Below are 21,709 nucleotides of genomic sequence, written 5' to 3' on the forward strand. Positions count from 1 at the left end.
TGCTTAAGCTTCCTAACCTACACCGCACAGACTCCTGGGAATGTAGTGGGTGTAACTTTCCAGGAGTCTGTGCACTCCCCAGTCTCGAAGAATCATGTGACTTGGACAGTACAGGTGCTGAAACCTGATCTGAAACCTATTACACTGCTTGTAATGGCTGAAATCCAGGAAGTCATACAGTCTGGCTTCATGATGCCCACACATAAGATGGCCCCAGTCAATTTCTATTTTATAAAGTGTCTAAATGCTGTAACAACCTAACAAAACGGACCTTAGTTTACAGACTAACTTTACTAGAATACATTAAGCTTGTGTATTACAGGGGTATTTATATTTAAAAAGTGAAATTGTAGCCGGAACTCCGCTTTAAGAATTCATTTGTACATTCCCTATTTAACATTACTGTATTCTGCACTGTATTCTGTAAGTCATCTCAGACTCTATTAAACCACACCCCTTTAAACCATGCCCAATATTGAGCACAATTAAGGTCAAGCGCACATTTTGACGCAGAGCGCTATGGACGCCAATTTTATTTATGTCAGTCCCTAGGGCCTTTGTTTTATCTTGCTTACTTATTTCATGATATGCCCCTGTCTCCTGCCATGTGTAAAGAACCCATGCAGATGATGCCTGCTGTGGCTCCCTGATCTCCTCTACACTCTGCAATTCTACACATAGCCAGCACACTACAGACAGGAAAAAAAGATGAGTCCTACCCGTTTCTTTCCCCTCTCCCTGTGTCTGCTCAGGAACTACAAATCCCAGCATGCCCACCTATCAGTGCCGCCTATCAGTGCAGCCTCATCAGTGCCGCCTATCAGTGCCTTTCTCGAGACAGGTTTTTAGACCTGCAGGGGTACTTCACCATAAAAGGTTGAGAAACACTGCTCTAAATGGGGCGGTGCTAGTTGATGTGTAGGGGTGGAGACAAGGGTCGGTCCTAGGGGTGGGTAGCGGCGGAGACAGGGGTGGCCTAGGGAAAGGGGGGTGAGTTCCTGCACATGTGCGTGTATACAGTGTATATGTGTGTGTGTAAATGTGTATATATATATATATATATATATATATATATACATACACACATATATATATATATTATATATATATATATATATATATATATACATACACACACACATATTTACTTGCGTGTTGTGTGGAAACACACCATTTAAGATATGATTATGCTTTTATTTTATTGTGATTTATAAACATATATACTCTGTTAACACTGTTCACCATCATCTTCTACTTCAATGTTTCTTTCCTCGCCCTTCGTTGCACCAGGCAAATCAGTGATGCTGCCAATATCCACAAGGAAAGGACTTCCAAATCCCTTGTGCCAGTTCAGTGGATCTTCGAGGGTGCCGCTAACAGAGAAGATGTACTTCTCCCAGAGGAACCGCACCATCTCAGAGTCCAGGAATGGGTTGCATTCTCGCACATTTTTCTCAAAGATTCTCCTTCGATACTTGAACTCCAGGATTGTTTTTGTATAAGTGTTAAGTGTAAGGACAGAAGCTGACATGCACAGAGTGAAGGACAGCCAAGCCAGACTGTTAAAAAGAAGAAAACAATTAAAAAATTAGCTCCATTCTAATTAGCAGAAATACAATTTTTAAAAACAAAACATTATGCTGAAATTAATAACTTAACCACTTCCTTACTGGGCACTTAAACCCCCTTCCTGCCCAGACCAATTTTCAGCTTTCAGCGCTGATGCATTTTGAATGATAATTGCGCGGTCATACAACACTGTCCCCAAATTATATTTTTATAATTTTTTTCCCACAAATAGAGCTTTCTTTTGGTGGTATTTGATTTAAAAAAAAAAAACATGTTTTTTTTCTCTCAGTTTAGGCCGATACATATTCTTCGACATATTTTTGGTAAAAAAAAATAATCGCAATAAGCGTATATTGATTTTTTTTTTTTTTTTTACTAGTAATGGCGGCGATTTGCGATTTTTGTCAGGCCTGCGATATTGCGGCGAAAATATCGGACATTTTTGACACTATGGGACCATTCACATACAGCGAACAGTGCTATAAATATGCACTGATACTGTATAAATGTGACTGGCAGGGAAGAGGTTAATACTAGGGGGCGAGGAAGTGGTTGAATGTATTCCCTGTGAGTGATTCTTACTGTGGGGGGAGGGGACTGACTGGGGGAGGTGACCGATCTGTGTCCCTATGTACAAGGGACACAGCATCGGTCTCCTCTCTCCCTGACAGAACGTGGAGCTCTGTATTTACACACAGAGCTCCACATCCTTGCTCTGTTACTGCCGATCGCGGGTACCTGGCGGACATCGCGGCCACCAGGCACGCGCATCGGCATCACGTGACACGCCGGGCACAGTTTTTCCCCGCTGCGTGCCCTCGGCTGCGCGCGCGGGGAATGTTAATAGCAGGACGTCCAGGGACGTCCAACCGGCACTTGAGAGCCGCGCTGTGGACGCCTTTTGTCTACAGCGCGGGTCTCAAGTGGTTAAGGTTAGATTTTTTATTTTGGTTAAGACCTCTCAATGTATGACATGAGAAAGGAGAATGGTTGCAAATGGGGAAAAAAACCCTCTATTTTCTATTCATGTACCTGGTTGCTAGAGGCATAAAGACATGAGCCATGGTATTCTTCGTTAAATCTTAGTGATGCAGTGTATTTCTTTTCGATCTATACGGTAATTCATCATATACTCTCTAAGGGAGTTTCCTGTAACAAAACCCGCCAGTGCTGCTCTCTTCTTGTGCAGGTTGATTGCTCTTGTATCTGAAGCTCTCCTCCCACCCTGTAGTTTTTGGCAAATTTCATATTTTTTGGGTCAAAATGTTGTTTTTAAGTCCTCATCTTCATACCAAACTATTCACCCTGGTCAAGGCTGAATCTAGCTGGTCTGATGTGGGGGTGCAGTAGAAAATATCAGGGGGGCAGAGGATGGGAGGCCAGCAGGACGGTATACAGAAAAAGGAATCAGTAGGGCAGAGTACAATTGGTTAGCAGGGCACTGTCACATCTGTGGCTAGGGAAAGGAGATTTTTTTTTTTTTTTGTTCAACACGCTGGTTGAACAAAAAAACTAAAAATTGATGAATGGGCTGCTTTATTAAAACCATCAACAGTTGAGACAATGAACATCTTGATCAGGTCTATGTACAGGGGTCAGGAGTAAGTAAAAAAAAAAAGACCACATATAGAGTGCAGCAGTTATGATGAGCGCCATGTCCACATCAGAGTCTTCCCTTACCTCAAAGTCTCTGGCATTCCCCCTAAACATCAGAGTCCCCCCTTACATCCGTGTCTCCAAAGTCCATCCTCTCACATCAGTGTCCCCGGAGGGATACCACCTTAAATCAGAGTCCACAGAATCCCCCCTTCATCAGAGTCCCCCTTACATCCGTGTCTTCAAAGTCCAGCCTCTCACATCAGTGTCCCCGGAGGAATACCACCTTAAATCAGAGTCCACAGAATCCCCCCTTCATCAGAGTCCCCCTTACATCCGTGTCTTCAAAGTCCATCCTCTCACATCAGTGTCCCCGGAGGGATACCACCTTAAACCAGAGTCCACAAAATCCCCCCCTTACATCCGTGTCTCCAAAGTCCAGCCTCTCACATCAGTGTCCCCAGAGGGCTACCACCTTACATCAGAGTCCACAGAATCCCCCCTTTACAACAGAACCACCCCTTACACATGCTGCCACTATGTTTTGTTTCATGGCAGTAATTATACCCTCTGCTGCTTTCTGAGGGCACAGTGCTTGCTGAATGCATCCAATTCAAGAGAATGGGGCTGCTCAGCAAGCACATCATAGCTCTGTGTAATTCATGCAGTTGCGGTGTGCATAAAGTCATGAGTCATAGAGCAGTGCTCACTCACCCCAGGCTGATATCAGGTGGCTCAGGCACCATCATCAATCATGCAGCCACGATGTGAAAGAAAACATGATTCATCAAACCAGGCCACCTTCTTCCATTGCTCTGAGGTCCAGTTTTGATGCTCACGTGCCCATTGTAGACACTTTTGTCTGTGGACATGGGTTAGCATGGGCACCCTGCCCAATCTACATCTACGCAGCCCCATGAATAACAATCTATGATGCCCATTTTTCTGCTTTTAACACATTCAGCTTCAGGGACAACATCCTGCCTAATATATCCCACCAATTTTCAGATGCCATTGTAATAAATAATGTTATTCACTTAAACCAGGGGTTTCCAAACAGGGGGTCAGTTTACTGTCCCTCAGACTTTAGGGGGGCTGGGCTGTGGCCATTAGGAGCAGAAAAGGTCCTAACGTCAGTGGGAATAAACAATTCCCCATCTTTGGTGGCAGTGGGAGGAATTGTTGCCCATCGTTAGTGTCAGTGGGAGAAATTGTGCTCCATCATTGGTGTCATTTTGCCCAGTTGTTGATGTAATTGGGAGGAATGGTGTCCCTTCACTGGTCAGTGTGTGTGTGTGTGGGGGAAATTATGCCCCATTGTTGGTATCATTGGATGAAATAGTGCACCAAGGGCCTGATAAAAGCACGCAAAGGGCTACATGTGGCCCCTGGGCCGCAGTTTGGAGACCTCTGACTTAAACTCTGAGTGGACATAAAGTTATGGCTGTTTGGTGTATATAAATAAAAAACTGTTAAACAGTGCAATTGAGAAAAATAGACCTGTACCGCCACGTACACACGATCAGATTTCCCGACAACAAAACCATGGATTTTTTTCCGACTGAATTTTGGCTCAAGCTTGTGTTGCATACACACGGTTACACAAATGTTGTCTGAAATTCCGAACGTCAAGAACGCGGTGACGTACAATACTACGAAGAGCCAAGAAAAATTAAGTTCAATAATTCTGAGCATGCGTAGGGTTTTTGACGTCGGAAAAATTGAGAACCAGCTCTCAAACATTTGTTGTGGGAAATTCCAACAGCAAATGTCCGATGGAGCATACACACGGTCGGAATATCCGACCAAAAGCTCACATCGAACATTTGTTGTCGGAAATTCCGATCATGTGTATGCGGCATTAGTGAAATAAATGTCTTTAAAGGGGAAGTTTATCTAAAGATAAACCTACTCTCAGCTACATTCTAAGCCTATCTAGCCCTGTAAAGAATGAGGGGCAGATTCACATACAATTGGACAGGCGCAGCGTATCGGAGATACGCTACGCCGCCGTATCTTACCTGGCGTAAATTCGAATCCAGGAAGAATTCGCGCCGTAAGTTACGGCGGCGTAGTGTTTTCCTGACGGCGTATTTGAAATTGGGCAGGTTGGGGGCGGGTTTCATTTAAATGAAGCGCGTCCCTGAAGCGCGTCATTTTTTTAACTTAGACGTGACCTATTCACGGACGACTTACGCAAAAAAAAAAAAAAAATTCAAATTTCGACGCGGGAACGACGGCCATACTTTAACATGGCAAGTCTATCTATACGCCACAAAATAGCAGCTTTAACTATACGCCGGAAAAAGCCGACTACAGACGACGTAAGAGAATGCAACGACCGCGCGTACGTTCGTGGATCGTCGGAAAAAGCTCATTTGCATACCCGACGCGGAAAACTACGCGAACTCCACTCAGCGGACGCCGAAGTATTGCATCTGCGATCCGAAGGCGTACAAAGCCGTAGGCCTGTCGGATCTTACCCAGATGCCGTCGTATCTTGGTTTGAGGATTCAAACTAAAGATACGACGCAGGAAATTTGAAAGTACGCCGGCGTATCAGTAGATACGCCGGCGTACTTGCTCTGTGGATCTGCCCCTGAATCTCTATACTTACCTATTCTGCAGCCACTCTGGTCCAGTTCCACGCTAAACTGTCAACGGTGGCTTCTGTGTGTGAAAGCGTGCAGCCGACAACAGAAGCCGACAACAGGCAGCCGACAACAGAAGCCCCATAGTAACTCTATGGGTGACGTCACTTCCCAGGCATTTCCCAGCCATTGTGGGTTCTCTCCTGTACACAGCAGACCGAAACCAGATCGGCTTCAGAAAAGCGTTTTTTTTTTCTTTACAGGATTAGATATATTAGTTTAGAATGTGGCAGAAAGTAGATTTATCGTTAGATAGGTTTTAGCTGAGCTTTCACTTTAATTCGTAAAATTGTAACCAAGAAATCTTCATAAAGCAGGAAAACAATCCATCAAGTGAAAAGTCCTTCTGTTGCTGATCCCATCACCAGTGAAATACGCACCCACCACAAGAAGAACCTCAAAACAATGAGGTATATGTGTTTTATGAACTCCAATACAAGCAGCTGCAGCCACTATCTCCTCTCCACTCCGAGCCAAATGCCCTGATATAGGGATGAGATCATCCATTTCCAATCTGTCTGGCTCAGTCAGAAGTTGGAAACGCGCTCTCCATTAAATGAATATGAAAACAAAAGGAGCAATCTCATAATGCAGCATCTTTTATTAAAATCAAAGCTTAAAAATAGAAAAAACAATAAAAGCCGGCATAGGAGAACTGCTGCTCTATGCAGAGACAGCAGCCTTTGATGTCAATGTGGCAAGCCCTGGCTCTGCAATTATGTTTATGGTGAGGAATACTGCTGATTACACAGGCTTTGTCAGTCCAACATTTGCTGTAGGTTTAACCAGAGTGATACAAGTCAGTGGTTATAATGCCTAAACATTTTTTACCTTAATGCACTCCTTGCATTAAAGTAGATTTAAACCCCAATTTTATTTTTTTTGCTGTCACGATGTAGAGTATAAGATTTCCTATCATCTGTGCCCAGCCTTGCCACACAGAGTTAATCCAGCTCTGAGCAATCCTCTTTTCTTTTTTCAGTGAGATAAACGGACAAACAGGAGAAAACTTGTGTCCGTTCTTTCCCCTTGCTGTGAATGACAGGTTATTTACATATCTTATGTGGTTACTTTTCTGGATTTTGACTGGATGTCAGTGATCACAGCAGAATTTAGTGGTGTAAGAAATACACAGGAAAAAATGCATATTGACAAGGGGAGGTGGGCGAGGAGTCTACTGACATCACGACTCCACCCACCGAGCTCCGGACAACAGATCCACCCACAGAATCTGCAATTTTTCGGGTCTCATAACAGAGAGAGGGGAAACATTTGACAGGTAAGGATACATGCAGGAGGCATGTATATCCTTATAGATCGCCACTATGGCAGTAGTTTAGAAAGTATGAGAGTGGGTTTACATCCACTTTAAGGTAAAAAAATGTTTAGGCATTAGTATTCCCCTTACATGTCCTTTTACTTACCTGAGCGCTTATTTGATCCAGCATTGTGCACGTCTGCAGCTCTTCTCTCCTCTCACTTCGTGGTCTTGCTGGCTTTGCTGAGGCACTGAGAGTCAATAACTCCCACTACTGCCTATCAAAGTGACGAGGAAGCAGGGGGTGGGGCAGAGTCCTGCTGTCTGTGCCAAAAGATGTAGACCGCAAGACTTGGGAGCGAGCCCGCATGAGTGCCCCCATAGAAAGTGTCTTTCTATGGGGGCACTCAGCAAAGGGGAGGAGCCAGAAGCACCAGCGGAGGACCCTAGGAGAGGAGGTAATTTTAAAACCTGTTTGTTATTTAAACAAATTAATGAATAAATACAAAGCTTCCTCTGAATGGCTGAGTTGGAGAGCGTGACATCATCAGCCCAACACTCATGTACTTGTGATTTCGATTACCAGGTGTGGGGCACGCGCCAATGTCTCGATGTCCGCCGGAACTTATCGATCGTTCCTGAGGCAGGCAGAACGGCAGTCTGCCTAAGTAAACAAGGCTGATCAGCATTCTGTCAGGGGGAAGATGGAGATCTTGTGTTTCTGCTAATCAGGAACAAGGACAAGGGTCTCTGTCTTCCCCCAGTCAAAGCAACCCCCCCCCCCCCCCGCTGTCGTTATACATCAGCACTTTGAAGAGGGATATTGTTGTTATGGCAGCAGCTAGCTGCCATAACCCCGGTTTCCTCTTCTTCAGCAGGTTTAGGAAAGCCACACACCTGTCTATATAAGACCTTATAGCTAACAGTGTATGTCAGAGCAAATGAGAATCATGGGGTCAAAGGAACTGCCTGAAGAGCTCAGAGACAGAATTGTGGCAAGGCATAGATCTGACCAAGGTTACAAAAAAATTCTGCTGCACTTAAGGTTCTTAAGAGCACAATGGCCCCCATAATCCTTAAATGGAAGACGTTTGGGACAACCAGAACCCTTCCTAGAGCTGGTCGTCCGGTCAAACTGAGCTATCGGGGGAGAAGAGCCTTGGTGAGAGAGGTAAAGAAGAACCCAAAGATCACTGTGGCTGAGCTCCAGAGATGCAGTCGGGAGATGGGAGAAAGTTGTAGAAAGTCAACCATCACTGCAGCCCTCCACCAGTCGGGGCTTTTTTACGGCTGAGTGGCCCAACGGAAGCCTCTCCTCAGTGCAAGACACATGAAAGCCTGCATGGAGTCTGCTAAAAAAAAACTGAAGGACTCCTAAATGGTGAGAAATAAGATTCTCTGGTCTGATGAGACTAGGATAGAACTTTTTGGCCTTAATTCTAAGCGGTATTTGTGGAGAAAGCCAGGCACTGCTCATCACCTGTCCAATACAGTCCCAACAGTGAAGCATGGTGGTGGCAGCATCATGCTGTGGGGGTGTTTTTCAGCTGGAGGGACAGGATGACTGGTTGCAATCGAGGCAAAGATGAATGCGGCCAAGTACAGGGATATCCTGGACAAAAACCTTCTGCAGAGTGCTCAGGACCTCAGACTGGGCCGAAGGTTTACCTTCCAACAAGACAATGACCCTAAGCACACAGCTAAAATAATGAAGGAGTGGCTTCACAACAACTCCGTGACTGTTCTTGAATGGCCCAGCCAGAGCCCTGACTTAAACCCAATTGAGCATCTCTGGAGAAACCTAAAAATGGCTGTCCAACAACGTTTACCATCCATCCTGACAGAACGGGAGAGGATCTGCAATTAGGAATGGTAGAGGATCCCCAAATCCAGGTGTGAAAAACTTGTTTCATCTTTCCCAAAAAGACTCATGGCTGTATTAGATCAAAAGGGGGCTTCTATTAAATACTGAGCAAAGGGTCTGAATACTTAGGACCATGTGATATTTCAGTTTTTCTTTTTTAATAAATCTGCAAAAATGTCAACAGTTCTGTGTTTTTTTGTCAATATGGGGTGCTGTGTGTACATCAATGAGGGAAAAAATGAACTTAAATGATTTTATCAAATGGCTGCAATATAACAAAAAGTGAAAAATTTAAGGGAGTCTGAATACTTTACGTACATCTGTACATTAGCCTTTACCTCCCAGTTTAAAATGCCTGGTGTTAGGCAGGTGTTAGGCAGGTGAGAAGGTTGAGGATGAAGATGACAGTGGTTCTGGTTCCTCACAGTCAGGCTCCACTGAGGAATAAGAAACAAAGAAAGCCTCCAAATACAAGTTAGCCTTAGAAAATGTTATTGACTTTCTTGAAGCTATCCATGACACTCTGGAAATCCAAGGAGAGAGGGTCCTGCTTTATATACCCAATAATACCCAATAATATGCACATGGGGCTGGACAAGCAAAATTATCATGTTTTTCAAGTACACAAGGCTGTATGAGACCTCACTAAAAAGAAATAGCAGGATCTTAAGAGAAAAACCTTTTTTCTAAGATACTGAAAATTAGATTCGCTTTGACGAGATATTCTTTATTTGCAATTTTATATTCAATCCACATATAAATGACCCACATAGATTCTCATAACTAGAAACTTAAACGGCAACATTAATTTTACTTACCCAAATGACCAGCCATAATACCATGTCTGGGGTCTCCAGTCCTTGGGACCAAGATTTACAGTCACCTGGAACACAGTCATGTACATCATATGGGCGACCATGCCAAGGAGACCTAATAAACAGAGGTAATTTACCATTATTTTTTGCAGGTATAAATCATGAAACATAATAATCAGCATAGTAAATGTAAGACAATTTTACAGAAAATCCCTAATGGCTTTGAGCTGTTAAGTAGGATGTGAAATAGTAAAATAAAGCCTTTCGATGTCCTGCCTGTGTAAAGTCCTTGTGGCATCTGCTCCAGGAGCCAGCCCTGCTTCAGGTAGCTCTGTCTGCAATACATTTTGGACAAAATAACTCTTTCTAAATGCTGAATGTAGATGAGGATGCAGAACACAAGGAGCTGCAAGTTAAGACCTTCAGTATGGTTAAATCAGAAAAATGGAAGCATGGGGTTGAGTAATTTCAGCACGTGTTCAATGTGTGGGCAACTATAAAACAAAGCAAACACTGAGGAATATAGTATTCCAGAGACAGTAGTCTTGTCTCCCCTCCTTACACCAAACATCCCTAACATAAAAAGCAAGCAGTGTGGTCACCTGCTCTATCTTGGGTTCTTTGTTAATATACTGAGAAGAGTATGTACTGAGAAAACACAGATATATAACAAGTGAGCCATATACAGGACAGTGACGTCACCGCGCTCGATGTGAAGGAGGAAGGGCTCCTATAGTGCCGGCCGGCATTTGTTTTTATGCTTTTTTCAAATCTCTGTTTGTAAGTACAATATTATTTTTTTTTTATAAATTGGCCTAAACGGTATCACGCTATGGTCCATTTTCTTGTTATTTATGAGCTATGGACCACATGCTTGGAGAGATTATAGCAACTATACGATCTGAGGTTACACTGTTGGGGCTCCTGTCATCCAGCGGTTCTACTTGTGGACGGAGACTGCACTTTTCATTGCTGTTTAAACCTGCCATTTCGGTAAGGGACTTTCCATGTGGTGGCGGTCCCTCACAGATGTTTTGAAGCTCACTGTGGTGGTGTTGTTTGTCTCGATTGCGGACACCAACGCAATTTTTTCAGCACAATTTTGGACACTATTTATTTATTTATGTGTTTGATACCCACATTCATTTTTTTATTTATATATAGCCTTTGGTTGCTAATATATTTTTTCTGGCGCAGTTTTTTCTTTATCTATATTATTTGTGTTTATACCACCTAATTGCAGCCTTCTGGTTTATCATTGCCTGTGTTTATTTGTTAAGGTTAGCGCGTTTTTTTGTATTATATTTACAGGACCGTCTGCATAACAATTACAAGACCAATGCCACACATCATTCCTATATAGCATACAGCGTAGATTCAACCCGTTTATGCCTCTCTTTCCTTTAATATTATGACTAGTGGCACCATATTGGTCTATGCCAACTTGATCTGGCCAGGTATTTAGGAACACATATACATATACATAACTTTAGGCAAAACTTAGAAAAACAGATTAGGAAAGGGGGCCCTGCTATGCAGATAGTTGTCGATCAAGGGGACCAACATCAGTCCAAAAAGGGGTATATAAGTAGAAATCTGAGTTTCATAAGACAATACATGCTAAGGGGCATCAAACTGCACTCATTATTGCATACAGACATTTTTTACTGTAAAAGAGTGTAGGGGTAAAGAGTGATTATAAGCAAAGGGCAGGCTGGCTATTGTCAAAGTTGGAGCACCTGTTTTTTTTTGTTTTGGATACTCCAAAGCTTTTCTACCATACCCCCCAACTCAGTATATGTCTACCTGGAAGTTTTATCCCCCGTACACACGATCAGGCTTTTGCCAAACTCACATCAGAATTCCAACGGAATTCCATCGGAGTAAAAGAGAACATGTTCTCTATGTAAACTCCGACTGAATTCCTTGGAATACCTGATGTAAAAACTCAGATGGGCATACACACGGTCGGAATTTCTGATGGAAAAAGCCTGTCTGACGTTTTTCATCGGAAATTCCGATGGTGTGTACGAGGCATTAGGTATTTCTGTACACCTTTGCATGTTAAGCTGCCTCATGTTGCATTCTTTATGTTGAATCTTTTTTATTGAGTTACAGGCAACTGTAAAACATTTAGACTAAACAAAGGTCAGGAATAATATCTGCCTATTGAGTGTACAAGTCCACATTAGGATCGGAAGGACACCAAAAGAACATGTATCACATATGCATAGTCAGGTAGATAACCATAATGAACATAGAAATAGATGAAATAAACCAAACCAGTAGACCACTGTAAACAATGGCGTAGAAAACGACCAAAAAAAACAAAAAACAAGGCTCAACACATATGATCTGAACATGCGGTAAATCTACTGGTAAGATTACTACAGACTGATAAAAGGTACAGGAGGAGGAGGAGAATAGGAAGGAAAAAAAAAAAAAGGGGGGAAAGTAGGGAGAAGGGACATCACGCTACTCATGAGAGGGCACCGGGGAAGCAGTAGGAATGTTGCATTCTTTATAATAGCAAATAAAAAAATCTACAGGAATAGGGACCCCTTCATGTAATGGCCGCAGCAGGCATGCTGACCCATAAACTCAAGCAGAGATATCTAAACAAGATTGGAAAGTTATAGGAAATTTCAAGGTGGTTTTCCTCATCAGCATTTATCAAAAACTGAAATATCAGTTTTGAGGTAGACTGACTCTTTTACCTAACCCAAATATTAAACTGCCCAACACCTGTGATACACTAAATCTAATGTCAGCAAAAATGAAATGGGTCAGCCAAACTACGGTATTGTTAGTATTAAATTTGTGACCTATTTCTGAGCTTTTTGCTCCATCACCCTACTTCAATATATTGGAAACGGTATCTGTAGGGGCTTACAAATTCACTGAGGTATTTTGCAGGTAAATACCCTGGTGTGTGTTTGTAGAGTAGTCAATTTTTGTGGGATTGGCCACTGTGATCCAGAACCATCCGCTTTGTTTGTAAAAATCAGAGATTGATGGATTTATACACAGCAGAAGAGGCAGCGATACCACATCAAGAAAGGCTGGATGGTTAAGCCTCGTACACACGATCGGATATCTGATGGAATCTAATCCGATGGATTTTTTCGTCGGATATCCGATGAAGCTGACTTTCATCAGTCTTGCCTACACACCATCAGTCGTGCCAAAACGCGGTGACGTAAAACACTACGACGTGCTGAGAAAAATTAAGTTCAATGCTGCCGAGCATGCGTCGACTTGATTCTGAGCATGCGTGGATTTTTGACCGATGAACTTCCACACAGACGATCGTTTTTTCTATTGTTTTTGTATCCATAGGAAAAATTTAAAACATGTTCCATTTTTTTTCACCGATGGAAAACAAACCGATGGGGCCCACACACTATATTTGAGTTTTACCATGTTTCCTTTTTAGTGAGACCCCCAGCAACTATTGTGGTCATTACAAAGCCAAAATTAAGTTCCACACTAGAGGTGTATTGTCCAGAACAAAGACTAAAAAGATACATGGAAAAACACTTTCAATACAGGCTTGTGAGAGGGTAGAGGCAAACAGATTTATTGACAGGGTATAAGAAACTCCACGTGATGTAATCTGACAGATCCCATCAAAAACTGAACAATACATTCAAGGTAGAGCTGAATCAATTTTTGTTTGCTATAAATCTGACGCACAATGACGCACATTGTGCTAAGGCAGCCAATTCATCTTGAATAGGCCCCTATCAAACTACAGCATTGGGAAAAAATGTACCTGCATTACTTTCTAGGATATGTGCCACAGTGAGAGCTAGAGTTAGAAGCTGATTGGTTGCCATGCATGGCGGCTCCACATTCTGTCTGTTCCAGTTTTGATAAATATCCCGCACTGTATCTACATATAAATGTTGTGGTGTGCTTTAGAGAAAGTGTCTTTGCTATTACTATATACTGTATGTATGTTGGGTATCATTCACAATATATGCCATTAACAATAATAGATGATACATTCATATTTCATTGGAAGTCAGGAGGAGATCCTAGGGAAAGAGGATCACAAAGAAACTAAAATAAAAAATGTATAATAAAGTAAAAAATGACATGTAATAACAAAGTATTTTTCTGCTACTAATGCCATCTTACCTGACAGCACTGTAATGACGGCAGCAAATGCGTTAATCTTGAGACCATCTATGAAATTACTGGAGGTGAAAAGTTCTAAGCACATGAGTAGAAAGCCAAGACTTAACAGGATAATGTAGAGAAACTCTGAGATCACCGACAACCACAGGACACCTGCATCAGAAGAAAAGGATGAATCATTTCTAAATACTCTGGAGAAGCCTGCAGTCTTACCTCATCTGCCACTATCAATATGCATGAAAGGGACCCAACACATCCAAGTCTGTTTTGAAGTGATTTTTTGTTCTTCATTTGCAGCTGCTCAGTCTAAGGGCTTTGTCACACTGGGGGACTCTCTGCTACGTTCATGTGTTACTGAGCATTGCCTCCACTCCACTGCCAGTGAGCGTGGAAATTGTAACAAGCAGACGCTAACTGGGTTTTGTATATGGATTGCATGGATCGACAGTATAACGGCCTGAACAATGTCTAGTCTATTGAGGGTCCTTGTGTCCCCCGAATTAGCCATGGCGATAAGCTAGATTGTAGAGTCATGTCGAAATGACTTATTTATTACCAATTTATTATACATATGTATTTCCAGTAAGTCCCAAAGCACTGATTGCATGATTGAATCCTTCCAGAAGTATTGAGTACCTTTTTCCGACTCTGGTGATAATTCGATGAAGCTACGGCATGACTCCTCTAAAAGTAAAATACAAAACAGAGTGAACACAAAATATATAACATGTGATGATACATTTAGAAAAAATGTCAAAATAAAAACATTGCAATTTTTTTCTAGCAAAATACTTATCACCTTTTTATCCTTTCACTTTCTGTCCACATGCACTCTATCACTGGCTGCATTGCATGTCTCAGGGTGGGTTTCCTGGTGTTGACAATGGTGCCCAATGTCTGCGTAATGTGTATTGAAAAGGCCAATCGTATCCTCCATCAGATGCCCATGTGACAGGGTGGCAATGCAGGAGATTAATTGGTATACAGAATGCTGGGTCCTTACAGTATACTTTAAATGGGTTGATTAAAAAACAAACAAGGTTTTACAAATAACAAACATGTTGTACGTACCTGCTCCGTGCAATTGTTTTGCACAGAGCAGCCTAAATCCTCCTATTCTGTGGTCCCATGCCGGCGCTCCTGGCTTCATGCCCCCTACTGACAGCCCCCATAGCAAGCTGCTTGCTCCTGAGTCCTGCTCTGGGTGTCCATAGGACTCCCTCATCACTGACTCTGATTGACAGCAGTAGGAGCCCTTGGCCTTGTATCTGAGCCAATGAGGAGTGAGATAGCCGAGAGAGCCGAGAGGGCCAAGAGAGCCTTGGCTCTCATGCACGTCATTGAATCCAGATCAGGTTTATTTGCTATCTGTTACCCCAGTTGGGATATTTCACCTCACTTCCTGTCATTGGAACAGGAAGCAATAAACTTACAAAAAACCCTACAGAAGTTCTATTCCTTCTCCAATTTTCTGTGTAATTTAAGAATTTATGTCCAACAATAGATTTGCTGACCATTTTCCTTTTTGTCAAATGTTTCATGCCTCGTACACACGATCAATTTTCCCGACGGGAAAACTGTGAGGAATGCTTTTGGCTGGGAATCCCGGCCGTGCGCATGCTCCTCGCAGTTTTTCCGACGTAAAAACTGCCCAAAAACCACTGGACAAAAAAGAGAACCAGTTCTCTTTTTTCCCGCCGGGAAAAGCAGCGGAATATTGCCCGGCGGTTTTTGGCAGTTTTCCTATGGGAAAAACTGCGATGGAGCATACACACGGCCGGGATTCCCGGCCAAAGCTCCATCACAGTTTTCCTGTTGGGAAAACCGGCTGTGTGTAGGGGAAAGACTGAATCGAGCAGGTTCTCGGCTTTCCCCGTGGGATTTCCGACGGGAACATTTCCCGTCTGAAATCCTGCACGTGTGTACGGGGCATCACATGCTGCTCCAGGCAAGATCAGGCTCCACACTCCATATTCACATCTCAGGTGCTGGCTCGGCTCATCTCCACTGAAGTAATCAAGTGTATCAGCAATGCAGTGTATAGCCAGCTTATGGAGGTAAATGTATGCTAACATGAGAGAGACAGACAGAAAAGGAAAATGACAATAAGTATTAGACAACAATTTTCCACATTTCTGGCTTATCCCATGTCAGCATACTTAAGGGGAACATGCCAATGATGCAAAAGGTTTGGTTCTGAGACAAAGGCACAAAGAGAACAGAAGAACCAAAGGACTGAAACAGGTCTACTTCCCCATCTACCTTGAAATGGCAAATAAAGGTGTTGGGTGCACCTAAACTAGCTGCTCTGCATGCCACGTTTGCCAAAACCTTGAAAGTGAAGGCCTAAAATGCTGCTTCACCTCTCTTTGTAATAGACATATTTTCTTAAGATGGTGGATAGTCTGAGGGTACATTTGCCAGCTGAATCCAATATGAGTTTGTTCTGGGTGAGGCTGCCTCTCTTTTTTTGGCCCCCTATGCTGGATGACGTGTCTGTCCAACTTCCTAGAGTTCCTTGTCCTTGCCAATTACATTGATATAAGTTGGACCAAATCCATTGTTGTCAAAGGCAGTTCTACTGAAGAAGACTCTTGCAGGTTGAATACTGGAAGGACTGACTCCAAGGCCAAAAGAAATGGGTAAGGAAGCTGCGCTACACCAAGAGCCACCAAGCTAAACATTTAGGGAAAGCACTACACTGCTCTCTTCTCAATAGTATTCATTAAGTACATTTACCACCAACAAGGGAGCCTTCAGGACAGTGTAAACCTGGATGGAAAGGTAGGGTCATTTCTGGAAGTTTTTGAAAAAGGTATCTATAAGCGAGCGATGTCCAAAGCGATGTCCCTCCAAAGAGGGGACATTTATACTTTACTGTGGGGCTATCCTAAGGGGTCAAAAGGCCTGAGCAGACCTACGCTGACATGGGGTGAGCCAGGAAGAGTTTGTTTAAATAAACCTGTTTCGATCTTTACAAATGCTATTTGCATGGCTGTGATGGCGACTCCAATCCTTTCTGAGCCTCTGAGATGGAAAAATATGCAGCTCAGGAACTCTGATCTAATTTTCTGTATTCTCATTCCAGGTTTAATTTGTGATCATACTGAATCCTGGGCAAAATTAATCAAAATGTCTCATTTGAATCCATGATATCATCTGCTCTGCAAGTCTCTAGTAGCCTTATTTTGGACATATCTGTATTCAGACAGTTTGAACTGTGTGGATATAATATGTATTTTTTTTATTTTTTAGGGTTTTACATTAAATTTGACAAACTAATCCACATTTGATTAAAGGTTTCACTGGGACCATCAAAGAGTTCTGTATTAGATACACAGGAACCCTGATCATATTTCCACCAAAGCCGTATTTAGTAATGCCTCTGGTTATGGATAGCTCATTGATATACTTCACACCATGTTAAGGAGAGAATCTCACAGCTGGCAAATATCATAAGAGGTATGTGTGACATTAGCAATGCAAAGTAGTCTGTTTCAGACTTTAATATTTAGGTGAATCATAAAAATCCACACTTTATATCCATAGGGTACCATGTCAGCGTTAAGAAATAACATTATTTTTGCCTACCATGAACACAAACTACTGCCACCAATCTAATAGGAAGGGCAGCCTGGATCACATTATATCTGCCTACCTATCATTATAGACTACAGAGTCTATTATTTTCAGTCAGATATCTCAGCCAGGAACAGAGGAAGCAATGCTTGCATCCTTAATATCATATTTTAACCATTTTTTAAACATTTCTTTAGTTACTTCCTGGTTTCCATGCCCAGGCAAATTATGTCATACATCCCAGGAGACTTCAGGAGGGGAAGAAGGGCATTTTCAGCTAAGCTCATCCTCCTGCCGTCATGCCTGAGCTAAGGACAGGTGGATTCCAGGAAGTAAATGCTACATGAATCATTTGCCCTTTCTCTTTTATTGGTCAAATGAGATGGACTTTTTTTTTAACCTGACCAACTATGTAACTATGTAACTCAACATTGTTGTACCATTGAGAGCCGGTCACACTCTCCTGTCATGCGAATTGGAATACGGGGAAAACTGCATCCAATTCACATAAGTGTGAATCCAGCCTTACAGTGTAATAAATACAGGCATACCCCACTTTTAAGTATACAATGGGGTCTATTTACTATCACTGGAGAGTGCAAAATCAGGCTCACTTGTGCACAGAAACCAATGAGCTTCCAGGTTTTATTACCAGGCTTAATTGAACAAGCTTGGGTTAGAAACGTATTGGTCTCTATGCAGAAGTGAGCCTCAATATAAGCTTACCTATAGGTAAATGTCTGCAGAGGAAGTGCTTCCTCTGTAAAGCCTAGTACATACCACTAGTTCTTATTTGTTCAAGAAAAAACTGACAGCTCAGGTCAGAGTCGCTGTACTAGCAATCCGATGTTAGAACAGTAATCTCCCCTGCTGAGATATTGTGTTCTGACAGGGGTCACTTCCAGTGACCAGATGGTCACCGGTTATCTCTATGAACGTCGCAGGCTCGGGTGCGACGTTATGACGTCATGCCCAAGTACCCGGAAGTAAACAAAGCCGCAATTGCAGCTGAAAGCATGAGATCGGTGAATTTTTTTCCCGATCTCATGCTTTCCAGCCTGGAGGAGAGATGTGGGGTCTTATTGACCCCGCATCTCTCCATAAAGAGGACCTGTCACACACATTCCTTGTAATAGGAATAAAAGTGATCAAAAAAATTAAGTAAAAAAAAGTATAAAAATTAAAAAAATTAAGTAGAAAAAAAAAAAACGCCCCTGTCCCCAGTAGCTCGCGCTTAGAAGCCAACACGCACGTAAAAGTCCCGCCCACATATGTAAACGCCGTTGAAACCACACATGTGAGGTATCGCTGCATGCGTTAGAGTGAGAGCAATAATTCTTGCACTAGATCTACTCTGTAACTTTAAACTGGTAACCTGTAAAAAAAAATGTAAGCATCGCCTATGAAGATTTTTAAGTACCGAAGTTTGGCGCCATTCCATGAGTGTGCGCAATTTTAAAGCGTGACAAGTTAGGTATCTATTTACTCGGCGTAACATCTTTTACATTATACAAAAAAAATGGGCAAACTTTACTGTTTTGTTATTTTTTTAATTCATGAAACCGTTTTTTTTTTTTCCAAAAAAAGGCGTTTGAAAAATGATTGCGCAAATACCGTGCAAGATAAAAGGTTGCAATGACCGCCACTTTATTCCCTAGGGTGTCTGCTAATAGATATATATATATATATATATATATATATATATATATATATATATATATATATATATAATGTTTGGGGGTTCTGAGTAATTTTCTAGCAAAAAAAATATTCTTACATGAAGGAGAGAAGTGCCAGAATAGGCACGGTATGGAAGTGGTTAATACTCTCTTCAGAGGGCGACATCAGTGTAAACTCTCACTTACTGTCCAATCTACAGGTTTGGGGTGTGTTTTGACCCAATGATTTTGACCTAGTTGGGCTTCTACTGCAGTGGAGTTTGGTATGTGGCTATGCTGTCTAGCTGCACAGAACTTCCAACCCTTTTATAGGTTACAGTATACAGTTCTCATTCATATATTTCAACTGCGTGTTTAGTTCATTTCCTGGAGTCTAGCTTTAAATATTATAACGTGAAACGGTTCTTTACTTACCCCCCTGGTGTTTTTCACAAGACAACCAGAAACCAGTGTGAAAGTACTTAAAGGCAAACTTGTCGTCTCCTGTTTCCCAGTTATAGTGAACAACATTCTGATCCATCGTTCCATTGACATCAGTTACATCGCTGTTGGTGGTGGTGCTGTTTATTGTCAGCACTTGGCAGTTCTTTTTCTTCATAGCTGATAGACATGGTGGCTTCACCACTTTGTGTGTCCCTTCGCACCAGTAACTGGTAAAAAAGGCCGTCACTGAGAAGCTGAGAGCCAGCAGATTCAGGATCACAGAAAGTAAAGATCGGTTTCTCCTGCTTAGTTCCATATTGATTTTGAAAGTGGTTCACTTTATGTCCAAAGTTACTTTGACCATTAAAAAGTATGCAGATGGGTTGTCTTCCTTTATCATATGTTACCAGTTTTTACTTTGTTAGTTACTTGTTTTTTTTTTGTAAGATCGCCATGATTGTCATGTTTCTTTTAAGAATTGCTTTTTCTTGTATTAGTAATCTGTTAGTTTGATTAATATATATTCTGCAATAATATTTTGATCATAATTGAAAAATTATGCTGTATATTCATTTGCTGTAAGGTATTAAAAATACAAAAAGTATAGAGAATAAAAAAAGGCAATTTTTATCTTGATGTAAAAAAATGTTTCACGTCACGCATCAATGTTAAACAGCTTGACTTGAAGCCACGATCATTCTGTGCTTTACAAGTGCAGGTATTCAGTGGGTATAGGTGGTGAAACTCCTGGCTCCTATATTATCTTCCTGAAATAGAGTCATATATAAAAAATTGTGTTTTAAACAAAATATGTTATATAAATACAGTTTATTTTAATCATAAATATCCATTAATAGGCACAGGCCAGATTTATTAAGTAAATTTAGTAAGCAGTCCTAGATTTGCCAAAACAGACCCAAGTTCTGGTGGCCCATATTAAATTTCCCCCAAATCAGTGAAGGAATGTTAATGTGTATATAAAGCCAAAAGGTTGTTTAGTTTTGAAAAGAGCAGAGAATAGTTAAACCCTGTCTAGTTTGTTATTTTTATTTAAAATGGTTTGGAACGTGTCTTTTTAGGTTTTATTATTAGCTTTTTAAGATCATATTTTAACTACTAGGGGTCTGTGTGATAGCTGAATGACGGCCACAGCGCGGACCCCAATTGCCGGGAGGACGTCCCCTTTGCACGCTCCCCGCGCGCCGTGATCACCCTAGTCACTGAGACTCCGGGGATTACAGATCCGAGTAAGGGGCCGATCCCAGCCCCTTACCACTTGATCAGCAGTCAGCCAATGACAGCTGATCACGTGATGTAAACAAAAGCTCGGTAATTGTTTTTTTTCTCTTCACGTTTAAGTTTAAAGAATATGTTAACCTTTTTGAACGTGTTACATCTTACATGTTACATCCACTAAGCATCACATTATCCCCTTCACGCCTTCACGCCGACTGTATGCAAATTTGTGTTCATGACTTAAAGGGGTTATACTGGGATGATGCCTGCAGCTGCAGGCATCAAGCCGGAACTGTTTTTTAGAATGGCTGGTTGGATCTTTAGTGATAACAACCGATGTGGCTAAAAACCGCTCCGCTGTTATCCTAAAGCGATACCACCTACCCACCACCTTCTGCCGCTCTTTTCGGGCCTCCTGTCCCACCGAGAGACCCGAGCCACCAGCCGGCGCATTGGCCGGCTAGGCTGAGTCCCGAAAAAAGCCGGATTCGGCTCTGAACAAGTCTCCGATGTAAAATCCCGGAAGTGCCGGTTTAAAAAAAAGACAGTATTCACAATCGCAGATTAAGTGCAAAGGAGGGATTTGGGGTCTTTGTGACCCCAGATTTCTCCATAAAGAGTACCTATCGCCACCTATTAATGTCACAAAACATGTTTACATCCCAGGTTCCCCAGATAACTGAAAGTTACTTCAGGAGTTCCTCTGCATTAGGAAGGGGTCTACAGGATGTGCACAGCATGGAGGTATAAATTATACACTGTAAACAGTAAATGTAATTTTGTAACCAAAAAATGAAATGCAATTCTGTTTCACTTGCTGTTCTAGACAAAACTAAGAATTATTTTGTGAGAGTTTAGTTCTCAAGGAAGAACAAGAGAAAGCAAAGATTATTGGT

The 21,709-nt window shown here is 42.0% G+C and overlaps 1 protein-coding gene across 1 annotated transcript; it reads right to left on the bottom strand.

Annotated features, from left to right (window-relative positions):
• Positions 1-1,173: 1,173 nt before the first annotated feature.
• LOC120915242 (germ cell-specific gene 1-like protein) lies at positions 1,174-19,980 on the bottom strand. Its single transcript, XM_040325590.1, has 5 exons — positions 19,569-19,980; positions 14,533-14,580; positions 13,897-14,049; positions 9,757-9,868; positions 1,174-1,559 (listed from the first exon to the last, which is right to left on the bottom strand). Exons 1-5 carry the CDS (start codon positions 19,891-19,893, stop codon positions 1,229-1,231), a joined length of 969 nt encoding a protein of 322 aa, XP_040181524.1. The 5' UTR covers positions 19,894-19,980; the 3' UTR covers positions 1,174-1,228.
• Between the last annotated feature and the right edge of the window lie 1,729 nt (positions 19,981-21,709).

Source organism: Rana temporaria, chromosome 10, assembly GCF_905171775.1.
Source record: "Rana temporaria chromosome 10, aRanTem1.1, whole genome shotgun sequence".
NCBI classification, from domain to species: Eukaryota; Metazoa; Chordata; class Amphibia; order Anura; family Ranidae; genus Rana; species Rana temporaria.

Coding starts and splice junctions, on each gene's coding strand:
- LOC120915242 (XM_040325590.1), bottom strand. CDS start 19,893: ATGGAACTAAGCAGGAGAAACCGATCTTTACTTTCTGTGATCCTGAAT. Junction 14,050..14,532: donor ATCACCAGAGTCGGAAAAAG/GTACTCAATACT, acceptor CTTCTGATGCAG/GTGTCCTGTGGTTGTCGGTG. Junction 1,560..9,756: donor TATTATGGCTGGTCATTTGG/GTAAGTAAAATT, acceptor TCTTTTTAACAG/TCTGGCTTGGCTGTCCTTCA.